This window comes from Capra hircus, chromosome 21, assembly GCF_001704415.2.
Source record: "Capra hircus breed San Clemente chromosome 21, ASM170441v1, whole genome shotgun sequence".
Taxonomy (NCBI): domain Eukaryota; kingdom Metazoa; phylum Chordata; class Mammalia; order Artiodactyla; family Bovidae; genus Capra; species Capra hircus.
The window spans coordinates 45,437,909-45,459,937 of NC_030828.1; the positions used below are offsets into that span (position 1 = coordinate 45,437,909).

At 36.8% G+C, this 22,029-nt stretch overlaps 1 protein-coding gene across 1 annotated transcript in view; it reads left to right on the forward strand.

Annotated features, from left to right (window-relative positions):
- The window catches only part of BRMS1L (breast cancer metastasis-suppressor 1-like), a 43,388-nt gene extending 21,967 nt beyond the window's left edge, over positions 1–21,421 (forward strand). The window contains exons 5-10 of the mRNA XM_005695242.3: positions 10,927–11,023; positions 12,058–12,141; positions 12,829–12,893; positions 13,592–13,631; positions 15,565–15,691; positions 19,813–21,421. Coding sequence (XP_005695299.1) covers positions 10,927–11,023; positions 12,058–12,141; positions 12,829–12,893; positions 13,592–13,631; positions 15,565–15,691; positions 19,813–19,930 — 531 coding nt within the window. The 3' untranslated portion in view covers positions 19,931–21,421. The remainder of the gene's footprint in view (positions 1–10,926; positions 11,024–12,057; positions 12,142–12,828; positions 12,894–13,591; positions 13,632–15,564; positions 15,692–19,812) is intronic.

Genomic DNA, 22,029 nt, shown 5'->3' on the forward strand with positions numbered 1-22,029 from the left:
CACCATCACCTGATACCAAAACCAGACAAAGACAACACACAAAAAGAAAACTACAGGCCAGTATCACTGATGAACATAGATGCGAAAATCCTCAACAAAATTTTAGCAAACAGAATTCAGCAACACATCAAAAAGCTCATACACTATGATCAAGTTGGGTTTTTCCAGGGATGCAAGGATTCTTCAATATACGAAAATCAATGTGATATACCATATAAACAATTTGAAAGATAAAAACCATATGATAATCTCAATAGATGCAGAAAAGGCCTTTGACAAAACTCAGCACCCATTTATGATTAAAACTCTTCAAAAAGTGGGCATAGAAGGAACCTACCTCAACATAGTAAAAGCCATACATGATAAGCCTACAGCAAACATTATTCTCCGTGGTGAAAAACTGAAAGCATTCCCCCTGAGATCAGGAACAAGATAAGGGAGTCCACTGTCTCAACTATTAGTCAACATAGTTTTGGAAGTCCTAGCTATAGCAATCAGAGAAGAAAACGAAATAAAAGAAATCTAGATCATAAAAGAAGAAGTAAACCTCTCACTGTTTGCAGATGATATGATACTATACATAGATAACCCTAAAGATAGTATCAGAAAATTACTAGAGCTAATCAGTGAATTTCTCAGTTCCAGGATGCAAAATCAATATGCAGAAATCACTTGCATTTCTGTATACTAGCAGTGAAAAATCAGAGAAATTAAGGAATCAATCCCATTCACCATTGCAACAAAAATAATTAAATATCTAGGAATAAACTTACCTAAGGAGACAAAAGAACTGTACACAGATAATTATAAGACACTAATGAAGGAAATCAAAGATGACATAAACAGATGGAGAGAGATTCCATGTTCCTGGGTAGGAAGAATCAATATTATGAAAGTGGCTGTACTGCTAAATGCAATCTACAGATTCAGTGTGATCCCTATCAAATTACCAGTAGCATTTTCCACAGAACTAGAACAAAAAAATTTCACAATTCAAATGGAAATACTACAGACCCTGAATAGCCAAAGCAGTCTTGAGAAAGAAGAATGGAGGTGGAGGAATCAACCTTCCTGACTTCAGATTATACTACAAAGCTACAGTCATCAAGACAGCATAGTACTGGCACAAAAACTGAAATATAGACCAATGGGACAAGATAGAAAGCCCAGAAAGAAGCCCATGGACCTATGGGTGCCTTATTTTTGACAAAGGAGGCAAGAATATACAATGGGGCAAAGACAACCTCTTCGATAAATGGTGCTGGGAAAACTGGACAGCTGCATGCAAAAGAGTGAAATTAGAACACTTCCTAACACCATACACAAAGATAAACTCAAAATGGATTAAAGACCTAAATGTAAGACAAGAAACTATAAAACTTTTAGAGGAAAACATAGGCAGAAAACTCAATGACATAAAGCAAGATCCTGTATGACCCACCTCCTAGAGTAATGGAAATAAAAGTAAAACAAGGGGGACCTGATTAAACTTAAAAGCTTTTGCACAGCAAAGGAAACAAGGTGAAAAGACAGCCCTCAGAATGGGAGAAAATAATACAAATGAAACAACGGACAAAGGATTAATTTCCAAAATATACAAGCAGCTCATACAACTCAATGCCAGAAAAACAAACAACCCAATCAAAAAGTGGGAAAAAGGCCTAAACAGTCATTTCTCAAAAGAAGACGTATAGGCAACTAACAAACACATGAAAAGATGCTCAACATCGCTCATTATTAGAGAAATGCAAATCAAAACCACAATGAGGTACCATCTCACACTGGTCAGAATGGCTGCTATCAAATAGTCTACAAACAGTAAATGCTGGAGAGGGTGTGGAGAAAAGGGAACATCTTGCACTGTTGGAGGGAATGTAAGTTGATACAGCCACTATGGAAGACGGTGTGGAGATTCCTTAAAAAACTAGGAATAAAACCAGAATAAAACCAGCATATGACCAGCAATTCCACTCCAAGGCATATCCAAAACTGAAATAGGCACATGTAACCCATTGTTTATAGCAGCACATTTGTAATACCTAGAACATGGAAGCAACCTAGATGTCCATTGACAGATGAATGGAAAAAGAAGTTGTGGTACATACACACAATGGAACATTACTCAGCCATAAAAAGAAATGCATGTGAGTCACTTCTGATGAGGTAGATGAAACAAGAACCTATTATACAGAGTGAAGTGAGTCAGAGAGAGAAAGATAAATACCATATTCTAATGCACATATATAATCTAGAAAAATGGTACTGAAGAATTTATTTACAGGGCAGCAGTGGAGAAACAGACATAGAGAATGGACTTACGGACATTGGGAGAGGGCAGGAGAGGGTCAAATGTATGGAAAGAGTAACACGGAACTTACATTACTATATGTAAAATAGATAGCCAACAGGATTTTGCTGTATGGCTCAGGAAACTCAAACAGGGGCTCTGTATCAACCTAGAGGGGTGGGGTGGGGAGGAAGATGGAGGGAGGTTCAAAAGGGAGGGGTTATATGTACACCTGTGACTGATTCATGTTGAGGTTTGACAGAAAACAGCAAAATTCTATAAAGCAATTATCCTTCAGTAAAAAATTTTTTTCTTCTAGTTTTATGAAGATGTAATTGACATATAGCACTGTGTAAGTTTAAAGTGTACATCACAGTGATTTAATTTACAAGCATCGTGATATCATAAGTTTAATGGGCAGCCATCATCTCGTATAGATATAAAATTAAAAAAATTAAAAAATAAATTTTTCCTTGTGATCAAAACTCTTAGGATTTACTCTTAACAACTTTTGTATATAACGCATAGTGCTATTAATTATATTAATCATGTTGTACTTGTTTATTTTATAACTGGAAGTTTGTACCTTTGGACGGCCTTCAACCAGTTTCCCCCTCCCTAAATACTCTTAAAAATCTGCTTTAACTGGGTAATGTGTGTACATATTCCTGAAAGCACAGGCTTATAATGCAAAACAGCAGCCTCACTACCATCTCTGTGTTCTTCATGCAAGCAGCAATTGTCTATGTAAATCTTTTATCTACTGCTTCTGGAGTTTAGCCTCATTTCTAAATAATATCAGTTTTGGATAGTACGTTTTGAAAGCCAAGGATTCCATATTAGTTTTCCTCATCTCATTCTTCTGATATAGTTATGTCATAATTTTTGTTTTTGTTGTAACAATAACTATTTTTTACTGATCCCAGAGTTATGCTTTGCTTAAACTTCCCTTCTTGTACAACTATGTTTTTTTAACCTTGGAATTAATTGCTTCATTTATTGTTTGTTAGTTTTCTCTTGTTTATCAGTTCTTCCCAGAGACTCGAGCAGATTTATGAAAACCCCCAGTGCCGTTTTCTGCATGGTCAGATGCTTCAGGTAATCCATGAGACCCGTTTCCTTCTGGAGTTCTCCATCCTGGGAGCAAGTCTTCCATCCCTGGACCCCGTTCCTTTCTGCTCCATCTTTCAGATGCTTTCTATGCCAGCTGCATCTCTGTCTTCATGGGTTTCTCTTCACAAGTAAAGTGATTCCCTTTACTTCTTTCCCTGCTATAGTCTTGTTTCCTTTTTTCAGTTTTGTTGAGTAGCTTCTTGGGAAAAAGGGTATAGAAGTTAGGTGTTTGAGACTTCTTGTATTGGTTATCTATTGCTTTATAATAAATTACTCCAAAATTTAGTCACTTGAAACAGTAATCAGCATTTTATTTTGCAGTCTCTATGGTCAGGAATTTGGGAGCAAAGTAGCTGGGTGGTTCTGGCTCAGGGAATCACATGAAATTGCCGTGAAGAGGTCAGCCAGGGAAGCAGCTATTTGAAGGCTTGACTGGGACTGCAGGAACTGCTTCTATGGTGACTGACTTAAAGACTGGCAGGTTGTTGCTGGATGTTGGTTGGAAGCCTTATTCCCATAGGCCTCTCCACAGGCTGACTGAGGGCCCCCATGACCTTGTGACTAGCTTCTCCGAGGGTGAATGGTTCACAAGAGCAAGACAGAAGTGATAGTGTTTTTAATAACCTAGATTTCTGCCACATTATATTCCTTACAGATGAGTCATTAAGTCCTGCTCACTTTCAGGGAGACAGGAATTAGGGTCTACCTTTTGAAGGGAGGCATGTCAAAGATTTATTGGACATGTTTTAAAACCCTTACATCTTTCATGTCTGGAGCCATCTTTTAACTCACCCTTCAGAGTATGGAATTCTAGATGTAAGTAATGATGTTTCCTCAGAATTTTGAAGGCATTTTTCCACTGTCTTCTAGCCTCTAGTATTGCTTTGGGAAGCCTGTTACCATTGTGAATCCTGATCCTCTGTACATGACCTTTTTTCTTCCTGAATAGCTGTAAGATGTTTTCTTTGTCCTTGATGCTATGGAACAGCAAGGTGATATGTGCATCTCTCTTCATTCATGTGGATACTCAAGAGGAACACTTATATCAGGAAACATACCTTTTGCTCTGAGAAGTTTCTTATATTGTTTCTTCTCTATTATTTTCTGTTTTCTCATTTTGGAACTCTTCTTGGTTAGCTGCTGAACCCCCAACGTTGATTTTGAATTTTCTTATATTTCATATATATTGTATTATTGCATATTTTGAAGATCTTATATATTATATTTTTATTATAGGTACTTCCCTCCACCTCTTCCCTTCATTCTTATTTTATTGTTTTTAAGAGTATTCAACTTTCTTTTCCAATCCTTTTACTAAATATTTTATTTCCATTCTGTATTTAATTTCCAAGAGCTCTTATGTCCTCTGATTACCCATTTTTAATATTTTTTCCAACTCCTATTCTTTTCTCATGGGTGTAATCCCATCCCTTTATGGGTATTAAATGCAGTTGTTTTGAACTTTTTTTCTGTATCTTGACTTGTTCCTGTTTCTTTATACTTCTTTTTTGTTCATTTGTCTCTCTGTGTTTCATTTTGATGCTTTTCACAAATAACTAGCCACCTTTGGCCATCATTCATATCTAGGAATGAGTCAATATAATCTGCCTGTGTGCAGAGCTTGTCAGCTGCTGAGCTCTAGAAGTTTTCTTCTCACTGGTGAGCCTTTCTCTCTTTAGGGCTTCCCATGTATTTTCCCCCATCCAGACCCTTCTTCATTTCTTTGTAGATTTGGAAGTATGACTCAGACTTTTTGAATATTCCCCCCCTCAGCTTCTTTCTTTACAGAGTGCCTGTGTGAGTATATTGTACATAATGCAGATCTTGGGGTTCTGTCTCAGTTTGTTATCATGTTCAGAGGTTATGGCCTGGCATTGTCCTCCTTCCTTTGTTTGATAACTATAAGTGTCGTTTGTTGATTTATTTTGTACTTATTTTCTGTTTACTTCATTATGTCTTCGGGAAGAGAGAGTTTATGATCTGGATTCATTTGTAATTTTACTGTGGCAGTTTTCCCCTACTTTTTGAATTCTGAATGACTGTTATCTGCAGAGTAGTAGTACGGATGTACAATAATTTCTGTAGCCAATACTCTGTTATTAGATTTTACTTTGTTCCTGGTTTTATGCATTACAAGTATTGCTGTTGTGGACATCCTTTTCCATGCAACATTGGCCAAGGTTGTTATTTCTTTAGGATGGAATCCTCAGCGTAATTACTAGATCAAAGGATATAGTCCGTGAAGTCCTTAAAACTTATTTGTAAGTTACTTTCCAAATTGTTGAGTTGGTTTATATTCTCTGTATCAGTTGGCATAGTTTATTTATTTATTTTAAATTAATTTATTAATTTTAATTGGAGGCTAACTACTTTACAATATTGTGGGTTTTGCCATACATTGACATGAATCAGCTACGGGTATACCTGTGTGAAGTAAGTCAGAAAGCATCCTCTCTCCCATCCTGAACCCCTGAACCCCTCTCCCACCTCCCTCCCCATCCCATTGCTCTGGGTTGTCCCAGTGCACCGGCTTTGAGTGCCCTGTTTCATGCATTGAACTTGGACTGGTGATCTGTTTCACATACGGTAACATACATGTTTCAGTGCTATTCTCTCAAATCATCCCACCCTCATCTTCTCCCGCAGAGTCCAAAAGTCTGTTCTGTGTCTCTCTGTCTCTTTTGCTGTCTCACATATAGGGTTGTTGTTACCGTCTTTCTAAATTCCATATATATGTGTTAATATACTGTATTGGTGTTTTTCTTTCTGACTTACTTCACTCTGTATAATTGGCTCCAGTTTCATCCACCTCATTAGAACTGATTCAAATGCGTTCGTTTTAATAGCTGAGTAATATTCCGTTGTGTATATGTACCACACCTTTCTTATCCATTCGTCTGCTGATGGACATCTAGGTTGCTTCCATATCCTGGCTATTGTAAGCAGTGCTGCGGTGAACACTGGGGTACATGTGTCTCTTTCAATTCTGGTGTCCTCGGTGTGTATGCCCCGCAGTGGGATTGCTGGGTCATAAGGCAGTTCTATTTTCAGTTTTTTAAGAAATCTCCACAGTGTTCTCCATAGTGGTTGTACTAGTTTGCATTCCCACCAACAGTGTAAGAGGGTTCCCTTTTATCCACACCCTCTCCAGCATTTATTGTTTGTAGACATTTTGATAGCAGCCATTCTGACCGGCATGAGATGGTATCTCATTGTGGTTTTGATTTGCATTTCTCTGATAATGAGTAATGTTGAGTACCTTTTCATGTGTTTGTTAGCCATCTGTATGTCTTCTTTGGAGAAATGTCTGTTTAGTTCTTTGGCCCGTTTTTTGATTGGGTCATTTATTTTTCTGGTAGGCATTGTTTATTATAATTGAAAAGAATAAAACAACTTTGCCAAGTGAAGAATAGTATTGCATACTGCACATTTTAATTTGTACTTATATTTGTCTCTCTGTCTCTTCTTTTGGCTATTTTTGGTAGTGAGTATATGACTGCAGCCATGAAATTAAAAGACGCTTACTCCTTGGAAGAAAAGTTATGACCAACCTAGATAACATATTTAAAAGCAGAGACATTACTTTGCCAACAAAGATCCGTCTAGTCAAGGCTATGGTTTTTCCTGTGGTCATGTATGGATGTGAGAGTTGGACTATGAAGAAAGCTGAGCACTGAAGAATTGATACTTTTGAACTGTGGTGTTGGAGAAGACTCTTGAGAGTCCCTTGGATTGCAAGGAGGTACAACCAGTCCATTCTGAAGGAGATCAGCCCTGGGATTTCTTCGGAGGGAATGATGCTGAAGCCGAAACTCCAGTACTTTGGTCACCTCATGCGAAGAGTTGACTCATTGGAAAAGACTCTGATGCTGGGAGGGATTGGGGACAGGAGGAGAAGGGGACGACAGAGGATGAGATGGCGGATGGCATCACTGACTCAGTGGAGTCTGAGTGAACTCCAGGAGTTGGTGATGGACAGGGAGGCCTGGCGTGCTGCGATTCACGGGGTCGCAAAGAGTCGGACACGACTGAGTGACTGAACTGAACTGAACTGATGGACAGTATTTAGAGTTTTCTTACTGATTTATCCATGCTTGTTTAATTTCATCTGATGGTTTTAAGGCTTTGTCATGTTGCAGGTATTTTTTATTGCTTTCTTCTTTTGTTTGCTGTTTAATGTGTCTTTAATTTCTGTCTGCACAAATAGTTCTTTAAAACATAACTTGTCCTTCGGATTTTTGTGCTTTGAAAAACTTTCTTCATCCCAATATCATTCACTATCTTTCCTTACTTCCTTTAAATTTCATTTTGTAAATTTAACTGTTTAGTCCATTGTTTTATATAACATAAGGCAAAGAACCTTACATTATAGAATTTTTTCTCTCTATCAATTCAGTTCAGTCACTCAGTCGTGTCCGACTCTTTGTGACCCCATGGACTGCAGCATGCCAGGCTTCCCTGTCCATCACCAATTCCCAGTGCTTGCTCAAACTCATGTCCATCGAGTCGGTGATGCCATCCAACCATCTCATCCTCTGTCGTCCCCTTCTCCTGCCTTCAATCTTTCCCAGCATCAGGGTCTTTTCCGGTGAGTCAGCTCTTTGCATCAGATGGCCAAAGTATTGGACTTTCAGCTTCAGCATCAGTCCTTCCAGTGAATATTCAGGACTGATTTCCTTTAGGAAGGACTGGTTGGATCTCCAAGGGACTCTCAAGAGTCTTCTCCAGCACCACAGTTCAAAAGCATCAGTTCTTCAGCATTCAGCTTTCTTTATGGTCCAGCTCTCACATCCGTACATGACTACTGGAAAAACCATAGCTTTGACTAGGTGAACCTTTGTCGGCAAGGTAATGTCTCTGCTTTTTAATAAGCTGTCTAGGTGGTCATAACTTTTCTTCCAAGGAACAAGTGTCCTTTAATTTCATGGCTGCAATCACCAGCGGTGATTTTGGAGCCCTGAAAAGTAAAGTCTCTCACTGTTTCCATTGTTTTATAGTCTATTTGCCATGAAGTGATGGGGCTGGATGCCATGATCTTAGTTTTCTGAATGTTGAGTTTTAAGCCAACTTTTTTTCTCTGTACACTTAAACTCATTTTTCTCTTGTCATTTATTGTCATCTGGTTTTCAAATAATTTGAAAAGTCACCTTTTTTGTAACATTTCCCACAACTGGAATCTGTTTCTTGGCTTTTAAATCCTGTTCTGCTTATCTTTTTATTCCAATGCAGCATACTTAAAAAAAAAAAAAAGGACTGTAGCCTTTTAATATGTTTTGTTCTTTCTCTGGTAATGCTAGTCCTTGAAAATCTCCTAAGATGCTAGTCCAGGTTCAAAACTGTGAGATGCCTTAGTCAGGGAACTGCCAACAGGCAATTGATTCTGAACCCAGGCCAGAGGGAATATGAGTGCAAACATGGAACCTTGGAGCCACTTTGCTGGCACTCCTTAACATGGCCCTGATGAGAAGGAGCATGGTCTCAGTTGGTGAAAGGGGTCAGTGAGCAGGTTCACTAAGTATACACGTGAAGATTGGAGGGGTGTGGGAATTTGAAGCCAAATGTGTAGTTATAATTAATAATACTTTAAAAAAGCTAAATTACCTATTGAGTATAGAAGGCTCTACAGGCACCAAAGAAAGGGAGTTTGAATGCCTCTTTCTTTTCCAGCTGTCTTTTTACCTGCTTCAGTTATGACTTTCTTTCCTTCTCATGGAAGGCTGTTGAGGGGCTGGGGATAAGGGAGAGAAGAACAAAGAATAATGAGGATAGAGTCAAGGCACTTTTATTTGTGTAATTTAAAGTATACCTGTGATATTTTTTAGAGAAGCCTTCAAAACTTCAAACATTTCAGTCCTATTGCACCTTTTTTTTTTTTTAATTGTCAACAATGACTGGTAGGTTTATTTCAGAATTTCTGCTTGGCCTAGGGCAAATATATCAATGGAATACAAAGAGAATTCACCAGTTAAAAGTCCATATTCTTTTTTTTTAGTGGTAATTTTTATAAAACATTTTTTCATTGAAATATTTTTGAAAGCAAAGGCTTTATCACTCCTACTTAGCATTCAGAGTCCTCTTTGGTTGGAGAAGCTGGCTCTGTTCATAGCCATCACACGATCTTGACTGTGACTGCAGCCTGTTCTCCCTTCTTATCTGCTATGTAACAGTTCCCAATTCTTGTAGTACAATGCAGATAATGCTAGACTATTCAGTAAAATTTTACCAAAAGCAGAGGAGAAAGTAAAAGGAAGTAAGCATAGAGAGTAACATGTAATGAGATAATTTTTCATAGGGGATCTAGTTTTAGCCTTCTTCAGCTCTGCTTTCTCTCTGCCTCCGGGATTGCTTCAAATTTACAAAAACCATCTTTTCTCTTCCACTTGGCAGAACCTTCAAGCATACGTAGACTCTAAATTTCAAACCCAAAAGAGAAGACTTCATGATGGACACTGGGAATGCTCAAAATGGGGATGGCTTATGCCTTCCACAAGAAATCATAACTAACTGTATTCCAGTAGCTACTATGAGACAGGCATATCTAGCTATATCCCAATAGGCTATTGTCTTTACTAGAGATACGCATGTGGTAGGTGGGTGGCAATCTGTCACAGCCTTTTATATGATAAATCTATGTGATTTTATTTATCATATAAAATTATAGTGGGAAATGTCAACCCACTCCAGTATTCTTGCCTAGAAAATTCCATGAACCGAGGAGCCTGATGGACTACAGTCCATAGGGTTGCAAAGAATTGCATACTACGGAGTGCGCACGTGTGCGCACGGACACACACACACACACATACACACACACAGCTCATCTTCACGCTGATGCTCATCCTCTGGCTTTAAAAATAAAGGATACAGTATTTTATAATTAAAAAAAAAAGGGCTAGAACAAGTGGATCCGGATTCTAGTCTGATTTACTAGTAAATAGTCTTGTCTCTTAGCCAGTGGCTCAGTCTTTCTATAGTTTTGTTGAAAGATTGGGATATAATTAGTCTGTAATATTACAATTTTATCTTTAATTGAATTGTTTGGAATAATTATAAAATTTATACTTGAATTTTTCTCTTGATGATATATTTGTCTCTTTTAATACGATTGACGTATTAGTGAGGAATTGTTCTGATACGAGAAAAAATAGTTTTGTTTTACAATGATACATTTTACAGGACAGGCTCTCCATTGTGCTGACAGGGGACCTGCCTGTATTTGAAAGGGGCTACAGGAACTCACTATGAGTTTTATATGAAGTAAATATTTGCCTCTTTATCACATACAGATTTAGATATTCTTAAACAATTTAATTGTATGTAGTTCTCTGTATACTTAGATTCTTAGTTTCTAGTTTTAGTTCATTCATATATTTGACATTTCATCATTAAAATTTTTAAGTTGAATTTAAACAAAAGCACCATATGTTAAAATACTTTTAAAAGTGAGTTATTTGGTATTGTTAGTTAAACATGGAATGATTCGTCCTTCCTGGTTATGTGTGATCTATTTTTTTTTTTTTTTCCAGAGTGAAAAGCTTTTGTTATATGATACAGTACAGAGTGAGCTAGAGGAGAAGATAAGAAGGCTTGAAGAGGACCGGCACAGCATTGATATTACCTCAGGTGAGGGGAATGCTGTGACTGTCATGTTTAAGTGACACTAAATCTTTGTTTTACTGAGGTGTCTCTTCATATCGAGTCTCTTATACAAATGGTATATAAATGAAGTGTCCTAATGAGAGGGCAAGGAGGAAGACTGCTAAAGAATTTGCTGTGATTGTTGCTTTAATTGGGACTCATACTTCAGAAGGATGTAGAAAATGTAGCACATGAAAAGGAATAAAATAGAAGTGTGACAGGAACAGCAGGCATGAGGGTAATGCACTGTAAGAACAGTTAAGAATAGTATTACAACATAACAGTAGTGTTGGAAGACAGCTACAGTATATATTCTTTCCTCTAAGTCTTGAAAGATTGTCATGTGGAAGGAGGAGTAGAAGCCTTTTCTCTTGGTCCTGCACAAACTAGGACAAAATGATGGATATTATAAGGAGGCAGATTTTTGTCTCAAAAAGAGGAAATACTTATTAATAATTAGATTAGGCCAAAGTGAAATTGGCTTTTTCAGGGAAAGGCTTTCTACACCTTGGAAGATTTACTGGGCTATCCTATGGTTCTTGCATGAGTATTATGTTACTTGTTATAAATTCTGTTTGTCTAGTATAGAATAGGCAGAGCAGACGAGCTGAGCTCTCGTGCCATTGTTCGACTAGTTGGCTGGCCATCGTTGACAGTTTTAGCTTTTCTAAGTCAGTCTCTTCTTATAATTGAAGTGATGAGACTGTCTGCCTGAGAGGTAGCTTCGAAGATTAGTTGAGACCATTCATGTGATGAATATTTAAATGCCTGACATATAGGTTCATCAGTTACTAGGCATTAAGTGCCAAATTGAATTTTATTCTAATGAAAGAAGAGGAAAATTCATAAATATATAGCTGCTCATTAAATTATATGTAGTCATATATATATATAGTATATACCCATATTTATAGCATATAAACATAGCCACCAATGTAGTTTTGCTACTATGAAATTAGTCTTTTTTTTCCTTTGATCTCAAGAAATCAAGTAATACTTAATTTTTGTTTACTTGCCAGAGCTGTGGAATGATGAGCTTCAGTCAAGAAAAAAGAGGAAGGATCCTTTCAGTCCTGACAAAAAGAAGCCAGTTGTTGTGTCAGATATCCTTTTTCAAATTTTCCGGGTTTTTAAATTTTTTTTTTTAGTTGTTTTAATGTATGTTTTTTCACTGTGCATATCTTTGTAACTTTTATTAGTATACATTGTCTTTATTTGCATGATCCTGTAATAAGAGATGATTTTTAAAAATGATTGAAAGCAGAAGGGTATAGTTTAGATTAAGCCAGGTAGAGAGGATAAGAAATTTAGCCATGATCTCAACACTGAAAATTAATATGGCTTTGTAGATCACAAGGGCTTTGAAATGCAGCAGCTGTTTATTATATAGTATGATTGCTTAATTCTCATGTGTACTTTTTGACATTTTTAATGTCTCTGAAACTGGAATGTCTTTAAATTACATTAATACACACATTCAATCTTGGCATTCCCTATGGTACCTTCCCCTGGCTCCTGCTTTCCCCCTTACCCACCTCAAAACAGTGATTAGGTTGTTGGTTTATCTTACTGTCAGAGACACCATAGGATTAAGAGAATATGGTTATAATATCTGAAGTACTAGAACATACTTAATGCTGGTAAGTTTTTTGAAAAACAATTTGGAGTCAGAATTCAGCATGCTGATGGTTTCTGTCTGAAGTCATTGTTCCAGTCTCTGAAAAACAGAAATTTGGAAGTATAGTTTAAAATTGAAATTCTTACAGCTAAACTGACCTTGACTTTTCAACGTCCGTATATAGTTTATATGTTACAAGATCTTGATATTCTTGAAGACTGGACAACAATAAGGAAGGTATGATTAAAGAGCAATGGAATTCAAGTATATTTTTTGTAGTCTACTTTTTAAGAGTATATAATTTTTCACTAATACATCAAAATATTGTAAATATGCTTTACTTTGCAACAGTCTCTCTAGGCAGTCATTACTAATACAGATAACTGTGGATTGCAAGAGTATTTTATGAGAGGCATGCTAGCAGTTTGATTCTATTTTTTCCTGTGATAACGTAATTAACAATTTATGCAAAAGTATTTAGGTTGCCCCAAAACAGTAATGGATTACCATTCTGTGCCTAGTGCTTAGCCTGGTACTGGCTCACAGAAGGCACTCAGATATATTTGTTGAATGAATGAAAATGAGTGAATATTTGAACCTTTATTATACATTTTTGCATTTTGTCATTAAACATTGAAATGTTAGAAGATTTTCTGTGCTTGTTTGAAAGTGGAGACTTGTTTTCCTATTAAAATTTTCCATTCTCAGAAGCTTCTTAGTTGAGAATTTGAGATTATATTAGGTATTGATAACACCTCTAGAATAAATTTTTATTCTTTTTATATTCCCATGGTTTTAGACATTACCAGCTTATTGAAGCAGATCATATTTCACTGTGTTTGTTATTAAGCTTGTAAATTTTATATATTAAATGGATATCTAAATATACTTTGATTTTGAACTCAGACATCTTTCCTCTTCTTTTTTTAATTAAGGCAATGGCTACACTTGGTCCACATAGAGTGAAAACAGAACGTAAGTCATTTTGTCAGAGTTCAGAAATCTTCTCTTTGGAGACTTTTTAAGTCAATTACATACTAAACCACTCCCCCGTCACTGGTTTCATTTAATCAGTGAACACTATATGCAGAACTGTGAAAATTTCTTCTGGAGACTTTGCCTCATGTAAAAGTTTCAAGATTTATGAATGGAATGTATTTCTTCTTTAGTGCTTCAACTGCATTACAATTGCTAATAATGGATCAGTAATCTTAAAAGTATTTATTTAGTGTTTTTTAATGGGCTCAGTAATTCTATAGGGGAGGTGTCTAGAGTCCGTGGATGGCCTTCAGAGAGCCTGTGAATAGGAATTATGGACTTTCAATTCCTCAAGCCTCTGGAATTGTGCACAAAGTTACTTCTGTACCTATATTTTCTATGAGAGAGATTAGAATGCTGGCAGTAGGGTTCATCAAAAATCATGAAATCACTGCTGAAGTAGTGACGGACATTACTGTCTAGAATAATTTCTCTGTTTCTACCTTCCTTCACTGTATAGATTTGAGCCATGGATTCCTTTAAGAGTCTGACTACACTGTTGAGTGGGTCTCCTCCCCAGCCCCTGTTATCTTTAGCATGTGTATTCTTTGTTTTCTTCATGGCACTTACCACAATTTGTAATTTTTTGATTGTTTACATGTTTACCTGTCTCCTGAGAGAATCGTAAGCTCCACAAAGGTCAGAAATCTGTCTGTTCAGTCACAGTGCTCAGAAAACATTTGTTGAATGAATGAATGAGTGAATACTTACTGAAAACCTTTTAAATACCAGGCACTTTTTGAGGTCAGTGAATGTAGTGGTTCAAGAGTTGAATCTCCTGGAACTTCCTTGAGGGAGGCAGAATGATAATGTATATGTAAATAGATAACTAACTAGATACTGACAAATTGTAATAATTGCTATGAAGGAAATATAAAGCTGTGGTGAAGATTAACTGAGGAGTGGGCAGAGTGGTTGTGGAAGACCTTTCTGAGGTGGTGACATTTGAATGATGCAGAGGGGTATATTTCATGGTGTGCTTTTGACAGTGTGCTTCCATAAAGAATGTTGTTTTTTTTTTCTGCATGAGTTTATCTGATGAATCTCAAACCATTTCTAGAATTTCAAAATGAAAATTCTACTGAGGACATTTGCTTTTTAGAATCAAAGGCCTGGGAAATTCTTGGAATATATGTTAAACTTTGCTTTTTTGAAGTGTCAGTTGAGACAATAAAAAGTGTCAGGCGAGACAATATGAAAAAATATAATTTTCAGTGGAGATATGACAACTCAGATTTTAAATCTTACTTAAAATTGGCCCTAGTAAAGCATAATGCATCATCTTTTCTCCTTACACTTGTCTAGTTATTGATTTATTATATATTGTTTGTGTGTGTGTTAGTCATTCAGTTGTGTCCGACTCTTTGCACCCCATGGACTGTAGCCCACCAGGCTCCTCTTTTCATGGAATTTCTCCAGGCAAGAATAATGGGTTGCCATTCCCTTCTCCAGGGGATCTTCCCCACCCAGGGATTGAACCTGAGTCTCCCGCTTTGCAGGCAGATTCTTTACCCTCTGAGCCATCAGGGAATTTTCAGTGGAAATATGACAACTCAGATTTTAAATCTTACTTAAAATTGGCATTAATAGTGGATAATATATCTGCTCTCTTGCACTTGTCTAGTTAATTGATTTATTATATATATTTTTAGCTTTATTAAATAGCTCTATTAAACACAGTGAATTATATAAAAATGTAGGAAATGAAATTCTCTTTGTTTTTATTAGATGTAGATTTGTTATCTAAAAAAGTATTTTTAGTGTTTTTTCACATATATGGGTGGATTGGTATTAATGCTTAAGTGTTCTGCACTTTTGTTCCTCTGACAATGTCTTATTAATATAACAGTTTTTGAACTGATCCCTTTAGCACCTGTGAAACTGGAAAAACACCTGCACAGTGCTAGATCCGAAGAGGGAAGGTTATACTATGATGGCGAGTGGTATATACGTGGACAGACAATATGTATTGACAAAAAAGATGAATGTCCTACAAGGTAAAAAGCCTTTATTGTTTCAGTGCTGCTCAGTATTAGAGAGTACTGCGTTGTTGTCAGTAAATATTTGCTGCTTATGTAGTGCATTCGTAATACCTTAATAATTGCCTGTGGATTTCTTTATTTTTGTGACGTATGATTTGATTAGCATGTTTGAACACCAGTGTTAATGTTAACTTTGGGGGGTATATTTTAGTATTTTGTATTAAAAAAATTGCATCAATCAAAATGGGGAAGGAATTGAAAATTAATGAAAATTTAGAGTGATGGTAATTAAAGTATAACTTGAAAACTGAAAATTGCCTTTTAGAAGATTCAACCTGTCTGAGCTTAAATAAAGTTTCTATAATTATTTATAGAGCCTTCTAAGTTTTCTCTGGTGTGGCCTTTGGAAAATATTAATGTGCATCACTTCTTTAGTTCCTTTATAGTTTATTATTTAATCCTCAGAGTTTTTTTATCCTCTACAGTAAGAAAATAACTTTTTCTAGGTAGTAATAGTAAATAAGGTGTTTGCATTTAGTATTGAATACTCATTTCAGGAGCAAACTTTTCTCATAAAAGTCCATTGAGCTAATTAATTACTAGGTTACATATATAATACTCCTGGATTTTTTGCTTGATCTTACTGCTTTTGAGTCATATAACTACTACTACTTAGGATCTGTGTGTATGCATGCTAGTTGCTTCAGTTGTGTCAGATTCTTTGTGACCCCATGGACTGTAGCCTGCCAGGCTCCTCTGTCCATGGGATTCTCCAGGCAAAATACTGGAGTAGGTTGCCATGCCCTCCTCCAGGGGATCTTCCTGACCCAGGGATTGAATCCATGTCTCTTAGATATCCAATATTGGCAGGTGGGTTTTTTTTACCACTAACACCACCTGGGAAGCATATATATATATATGTACACATATATATATATACATACATACATATATATAAAGTACCCCTGGCTTCTTTGCCTTATCTTATTGTTTTTGAGACATATAACTACTACTGTGTACCATAAATGTGGTTAAAAAGGAAATGCTTGTGCTCAGTCACAAAGTTGTGTCTGACTCTTTGCGACCCCATGGACTGTAGCTGGCCAGACTCCTCTATCCATGGGACTTCCCAGGCAAGAATACTGGAGTGAGTTGCCCTTTCATTCTCCAGGGGATCTTCCCGCCCCATAGATCACAACTGTGTCTCCTATATTAGCAGGTGGATTCTTTACTATTGAGCCACCAGGGTAGCACTAAAAAGGAGATAAAATAGCATAAAAGAGGATTAAACACAAACATAGTTTTAGAAAGACTTCTGTTAGGTTGGTGCAAACGTAATTGTGGTTTTGGACTGTGAATTTAAATCATTGTTACTAGGTTCAAACACATCTTTATTAATCAAAATAGGAACCCTTACAATCAGCACATTTTTGCCAATGGGAAATTAGTTTATTTCTGTAGCATAAAAATCCATGGTTCGAGATGTGATGAACTCTTTCTTGGAAAACATTTTCTGCACCCTGCTGGTTGTAGAAGCATTTTCCCTGCAAGAAGTTGTCGAGATGCTTGAAGAAGTGGTTTTCAGTTGGCATGAGGTTAGGTGAATATGGCAGATGAGGCAAAACTTCGTATCCCAATTTGTTCAACTTTGAACTGGTGGTGGTGCAACGTGTGTTTGGGGGTTTTTGTGGAGAAGAATTGGACCCTTTCTGTTGACCCATGCTGGATTCAGGCATTGCAGTTTTCAGTGCATCTCATCAATTTCCTGAGCATGCTTCTTAGATCTAATGATTTTGTCAGGATTCAGAAACCTATAGTGGATCAGATGGGCAGCAGACCACCAGACAGTGATGGGGACCTTTTTTTGGTGTAAATTTGGCTTTGGGAAGTGCTTTGAAGCTTCTTCTTGGTCCAGCCACTGAGCTGGTCATCACTGGTTGTCGTATAAAATCCACTTTTTGTTGCATGTCACAGTCCAGTTGAGAAATGGTTCATTGTCACTTCAGAACAACGAGTGTTTTGATTTTCAGTCAGCTAGTGAGGCACTCACTTACTGAGCTTTTTTACCTTTCCAGTTTGCTTCAAATGCCAAATGACCATCAGTTCATTTCAGTTCAGTTGCTCAGTCGTGTCCAACCCTTTGCAACACCATGGACGGCAGCATGCCAGGCCTCCGTGTCCATCACCAACTCCGGGAGTTCACCCAAACTCATGTCTGTTGAGTCAGTGATGCCATCCAACCATCTTATCCTCTGACGTCCCCTTTTCCTCTTGTCCTCAATCTTTCCCAGCATCAGGGTCTTTTCAAATGAGTCAGCTCTTCGCATCAGGTGGCCAAAGTATTGGAGTCTCAGCTTCAACATCAGTCCTTCCAGTGAACACCCAGGACTCCTTTAGGATGGACTGGTTGGATCTCCTTGCAGTCTAAGGGGCTTTCAAGAGTCTTCTCCAACACCACAGTTCAAAAGCATCAATTCTTCGGCACTCAGCTTTCTTTATAGTCCAACTCTCACATCCATACATGACCACTGGAAAAACCATAGCCTTGCCTAGACAGACCTTTGTCTCTGCTTTTTAATATGCTGTTTAGGTTGGTCATCACTTTCCTTCCAAGGAGTAAGCATCTTTTAATTTCATGGCTGCAGTCACCATCTGCAGTGATTTTGGAGCCCCCCAAAATTAAGTCAGCCACTGTTTCCACTGTTTCCCCATCTATTTCCCATGAAGTGATGGGACAGGATGCCATGATCTTAGTTTTCTGAATGTTGAGCTTTAAGCCAACTTTTTCACTCTCTTCTTTCACTTTCATCAAGAGGCTCTTTAGTTCTTCACTTTCTGCCATAAGAGAGGTGTCATCTCCATATCTGAAGTTATTGATATTTCTCCTGGCAATCTTGATTCCAGCTTGTACTTCCTCCAGCCCAGCATTTCTTATGATGTACTCTGCATATAAGTTAAATAAGCAGGGTGACAATATACAGCCTTGACGTACTCCTTTTCCTAATGGGAACCAATCTGTTGTTCCATGTCCATTTCTAACTGTTGCTTCCTGACCTGCATCCAGGTTTCTCAAGAGGCAGGTCAGGTGGTCTGGTATTCCCATCTCTTTCAGAATTTTCCACAGTTGATTGTGATCCACACAGTCAAAGGCTTTGGCATAGTCAATAAAGCAGAAATAGATGTTTTTCTGGAACTCTCTTGCTTTTTTGATGATCCAGCGGATGTTAGCAATTTGAACTTAATGATCAATGTTGAGTTCTTCAACAACTTCTTGTGTGGTTGTAATAGGATCAGCTTTGATGGTGGCTTTCAATTTCGTTGTCAGCTTCTGATGACTGGCCACTGCACTCCTTATCTTCAAGCTCTCGGCTCCTTTGCAAAACTTCTTGAGCCACTGCTGCACTGTGTGTTCGTTAGCAGTTCCTGGGTCAGGTGCACTGAGGTTGTGAGTTGTCTGTGCTGCTTTACGACCCATTTTGAACTTGAATAAGAAAAATCACCCAAATCTGCTTTTTGTCTAACATCATTTCCCTTGTCTAAAATAAATATAAAATGCACAGCAAGTAATAAGTCATTAGCAAAAAAACATAAAGTGAGAAATGTATGTTAAAAAATGATGTATAACATAACCGCATTTATTTAAGAATGTATTCCAATATCAAATGGCAAAGTTCAACAGTGCAAAACTGCAATTACCTTTGCACCAACCTAATAAAGATTAATAGTGTTAAAAAAATATGTATGAGTACCATAGATACTTGACACTGGGAATTAAGATTTGTATTTAGAACATATCCTACAACCATATCAATATGAGTTGGAGCTGTAATACCATACAAGAAGTGGTTTTAGCTCCGCTTTTTTGTCTTTTGGAGTTGGGTGGGAATGGACAATGTGCTTTTAATAGTTCCAAGAGTAAATTTTACCAACTCTATTAAGAAAAGAAAGGAGATAATTGTGTTGTTGAATGTGGTATTTTTGGCAGCATGCCCTGCTGGTAGCATTCTGATAAATGACAGTTACATACCTGAGTCTACCCTTACAGTCCAGCTATTTTGGTTTTATAGCTAGTGCTCTAAAAGTGGAGGAGGCATATTGTCATTCATTCATTCATATGTTTTTTTTTTTCTTTTTAGTGCTGTAATTACAACAATTAACCATGATGAAGTTTGGTTTAAGAGGCCTGATGGAAGCAAATCTAAGCTTTACATTTCACAGCTACAAAAAGGAAAATACTCAATTAAACATTCGTAATCATGATTTAAGTGTTATCTAAATCTACCTTATTAGTGTTACCAAGTATGATGTGCCATGGGAATTAAAAAATGTATTCAATAACTTAATATTCTCATTGAATCATGAGAGACTGTGTATTTATAGGTAGTACTCTAAGTAAACCTCATGTTGATATGTTATTAAAAGAGACAGTAATAAAAGTTTAGTCATGATCATTACATTTATTTGCCTTTTTGATCCAATGACCAATAGGTGTATATGGTAGGGGTTTCTTACTAAACTTTTTCCTTTGGTTTTTATGTAAATCTGTCTTACCTTTAGTGAACTGTGTTAGCAATGGCAACATTTATCTGCAGTTTTCTTGATTTTCAAGATCTTTTCTCTGATCATATATTTGTAAATAAGCCTGATAAAATGTTTCCTATAAATGGTTTGTAATAGCACATTCGTGTTAAATCAAAACTGAAATTTAAACGTATATATGTGAGTATGTATAGATGGCTTCATCAGCTTATTTAGAACTGATGGCCTTACTTTACAATCTTATTTTACCCAAATTAAGCTATTCGGCTTGAAAGCTAAAAGGAGCACTTTTGTAGACTAGCAGTTTTCCTTCTCCTCTTCCTTGATTGTATGGTGGTGACCTATTTTTACAGATCATACTTTATGTTGATTAGCAAAGTTAGTGTCAAGCAATAACATGCTTCTTCCTGTGTTTCTTGTGAATCTTTGGAGGGCAGGTATTGATGCCTGGTATTTATGATACAGTATGTAAGTGGGTGGACAGTAACTGACAGTATTGTGGTACTTGCTGTACATGTCTGATCTTTTGAAACAGATTTTTAGTAAGCATTTTCCAGAGGTAAAACTAGGTTCATATCCTAATTTTATTTCTAGGGCAAAATAGACAGGGATGATCTCCTTGAATCTATTCCCAAATTAATATTTTTATCTTTGGTGTTTCTACACTTTAAGGCCACTTTGTGCAATTTAGAAAGTATTGGCCTCTTTTCCCCTAGTCACATTCAAAATTAACTTCTAAAACCTCAGGAACAGTACAGAGATCAAAGCCCTCAGTATGGCAGCACAATTGGCAATAGTATGTATTAGGGTACAACCAAATCAGGTATTCCTTGTGGTCTTATGCACTTTAATTTCTGTTATTTTGAGACTTAAGAGGATGAAGAAGAGATCTACTTATTAACACTTAGGGCAGGAATATCTGCATTTTTCCGTTTGTTTTCTCACCGTTTTACCTCTGCAGACATCTTCCTGTGCAGATCACTACTTCAGAGTTGCCAAATGTTAATTAAAATATTTGACTTCTGAAACTCGTTATCAGCAAAGTTATGAATGTTGTTCTGTTTCTAATTAACCTTAGCAAATGTACATAATGTCATAATCTGATAGTATTTGACAGTACTTATGTATACAATGTTTCATAAGCATTTTTAATAAGATTTGTATTTTTAAATTTAGTATATAATAAAAAGATGTGTTTGAGTGTCATTCGTAGTGTCTTGAATGACTTGTGCATGAGTTCTTTTATTATTTATAACCTGTCTACTTCTGAGAAGGATTTGAGCCAGTTTACATTAATAGGTATGGAGTGTTGAACAAATGTTACTCCTTCTCTGTTTCAACCTCTGTTGCAGATATTTAAGACAGCTAAGTTATACTTAATTTAAATATATGCGCATATGTTCTACTTTAATAAAAATATATTGTATAAGTTCTGAAATTGTAAGTAAAAGTCTTTAATTTAAAAACCATGATTTAGCACATTTACTTTCAGAACTTTAATGTTTATATCAAATAAAACAAATTCCATAGTATTGATACTGATTCAGGTAAGCATATGCTTGTCTGTGATTGAAGTACTATAAAATAGATTGCATTGTTGTCAGTTTGCCATTTGACTTCTGCTCAAATAGTTTAGGGGAACTGTTCAGTTCAGTTCAGTTGCTCAGTCATGTCTGACTCTTTGTGGCCCCGTGGACCATAGCACGCCAGGCCTCCCTGTCCATCACCAACTCCCTGAGTTTACTCCAACTCATGTCCATTGAGTCGGTGATGCCATCCAGCTGTCTCATCCTCTGTCGTACCCTTCTCCTCCT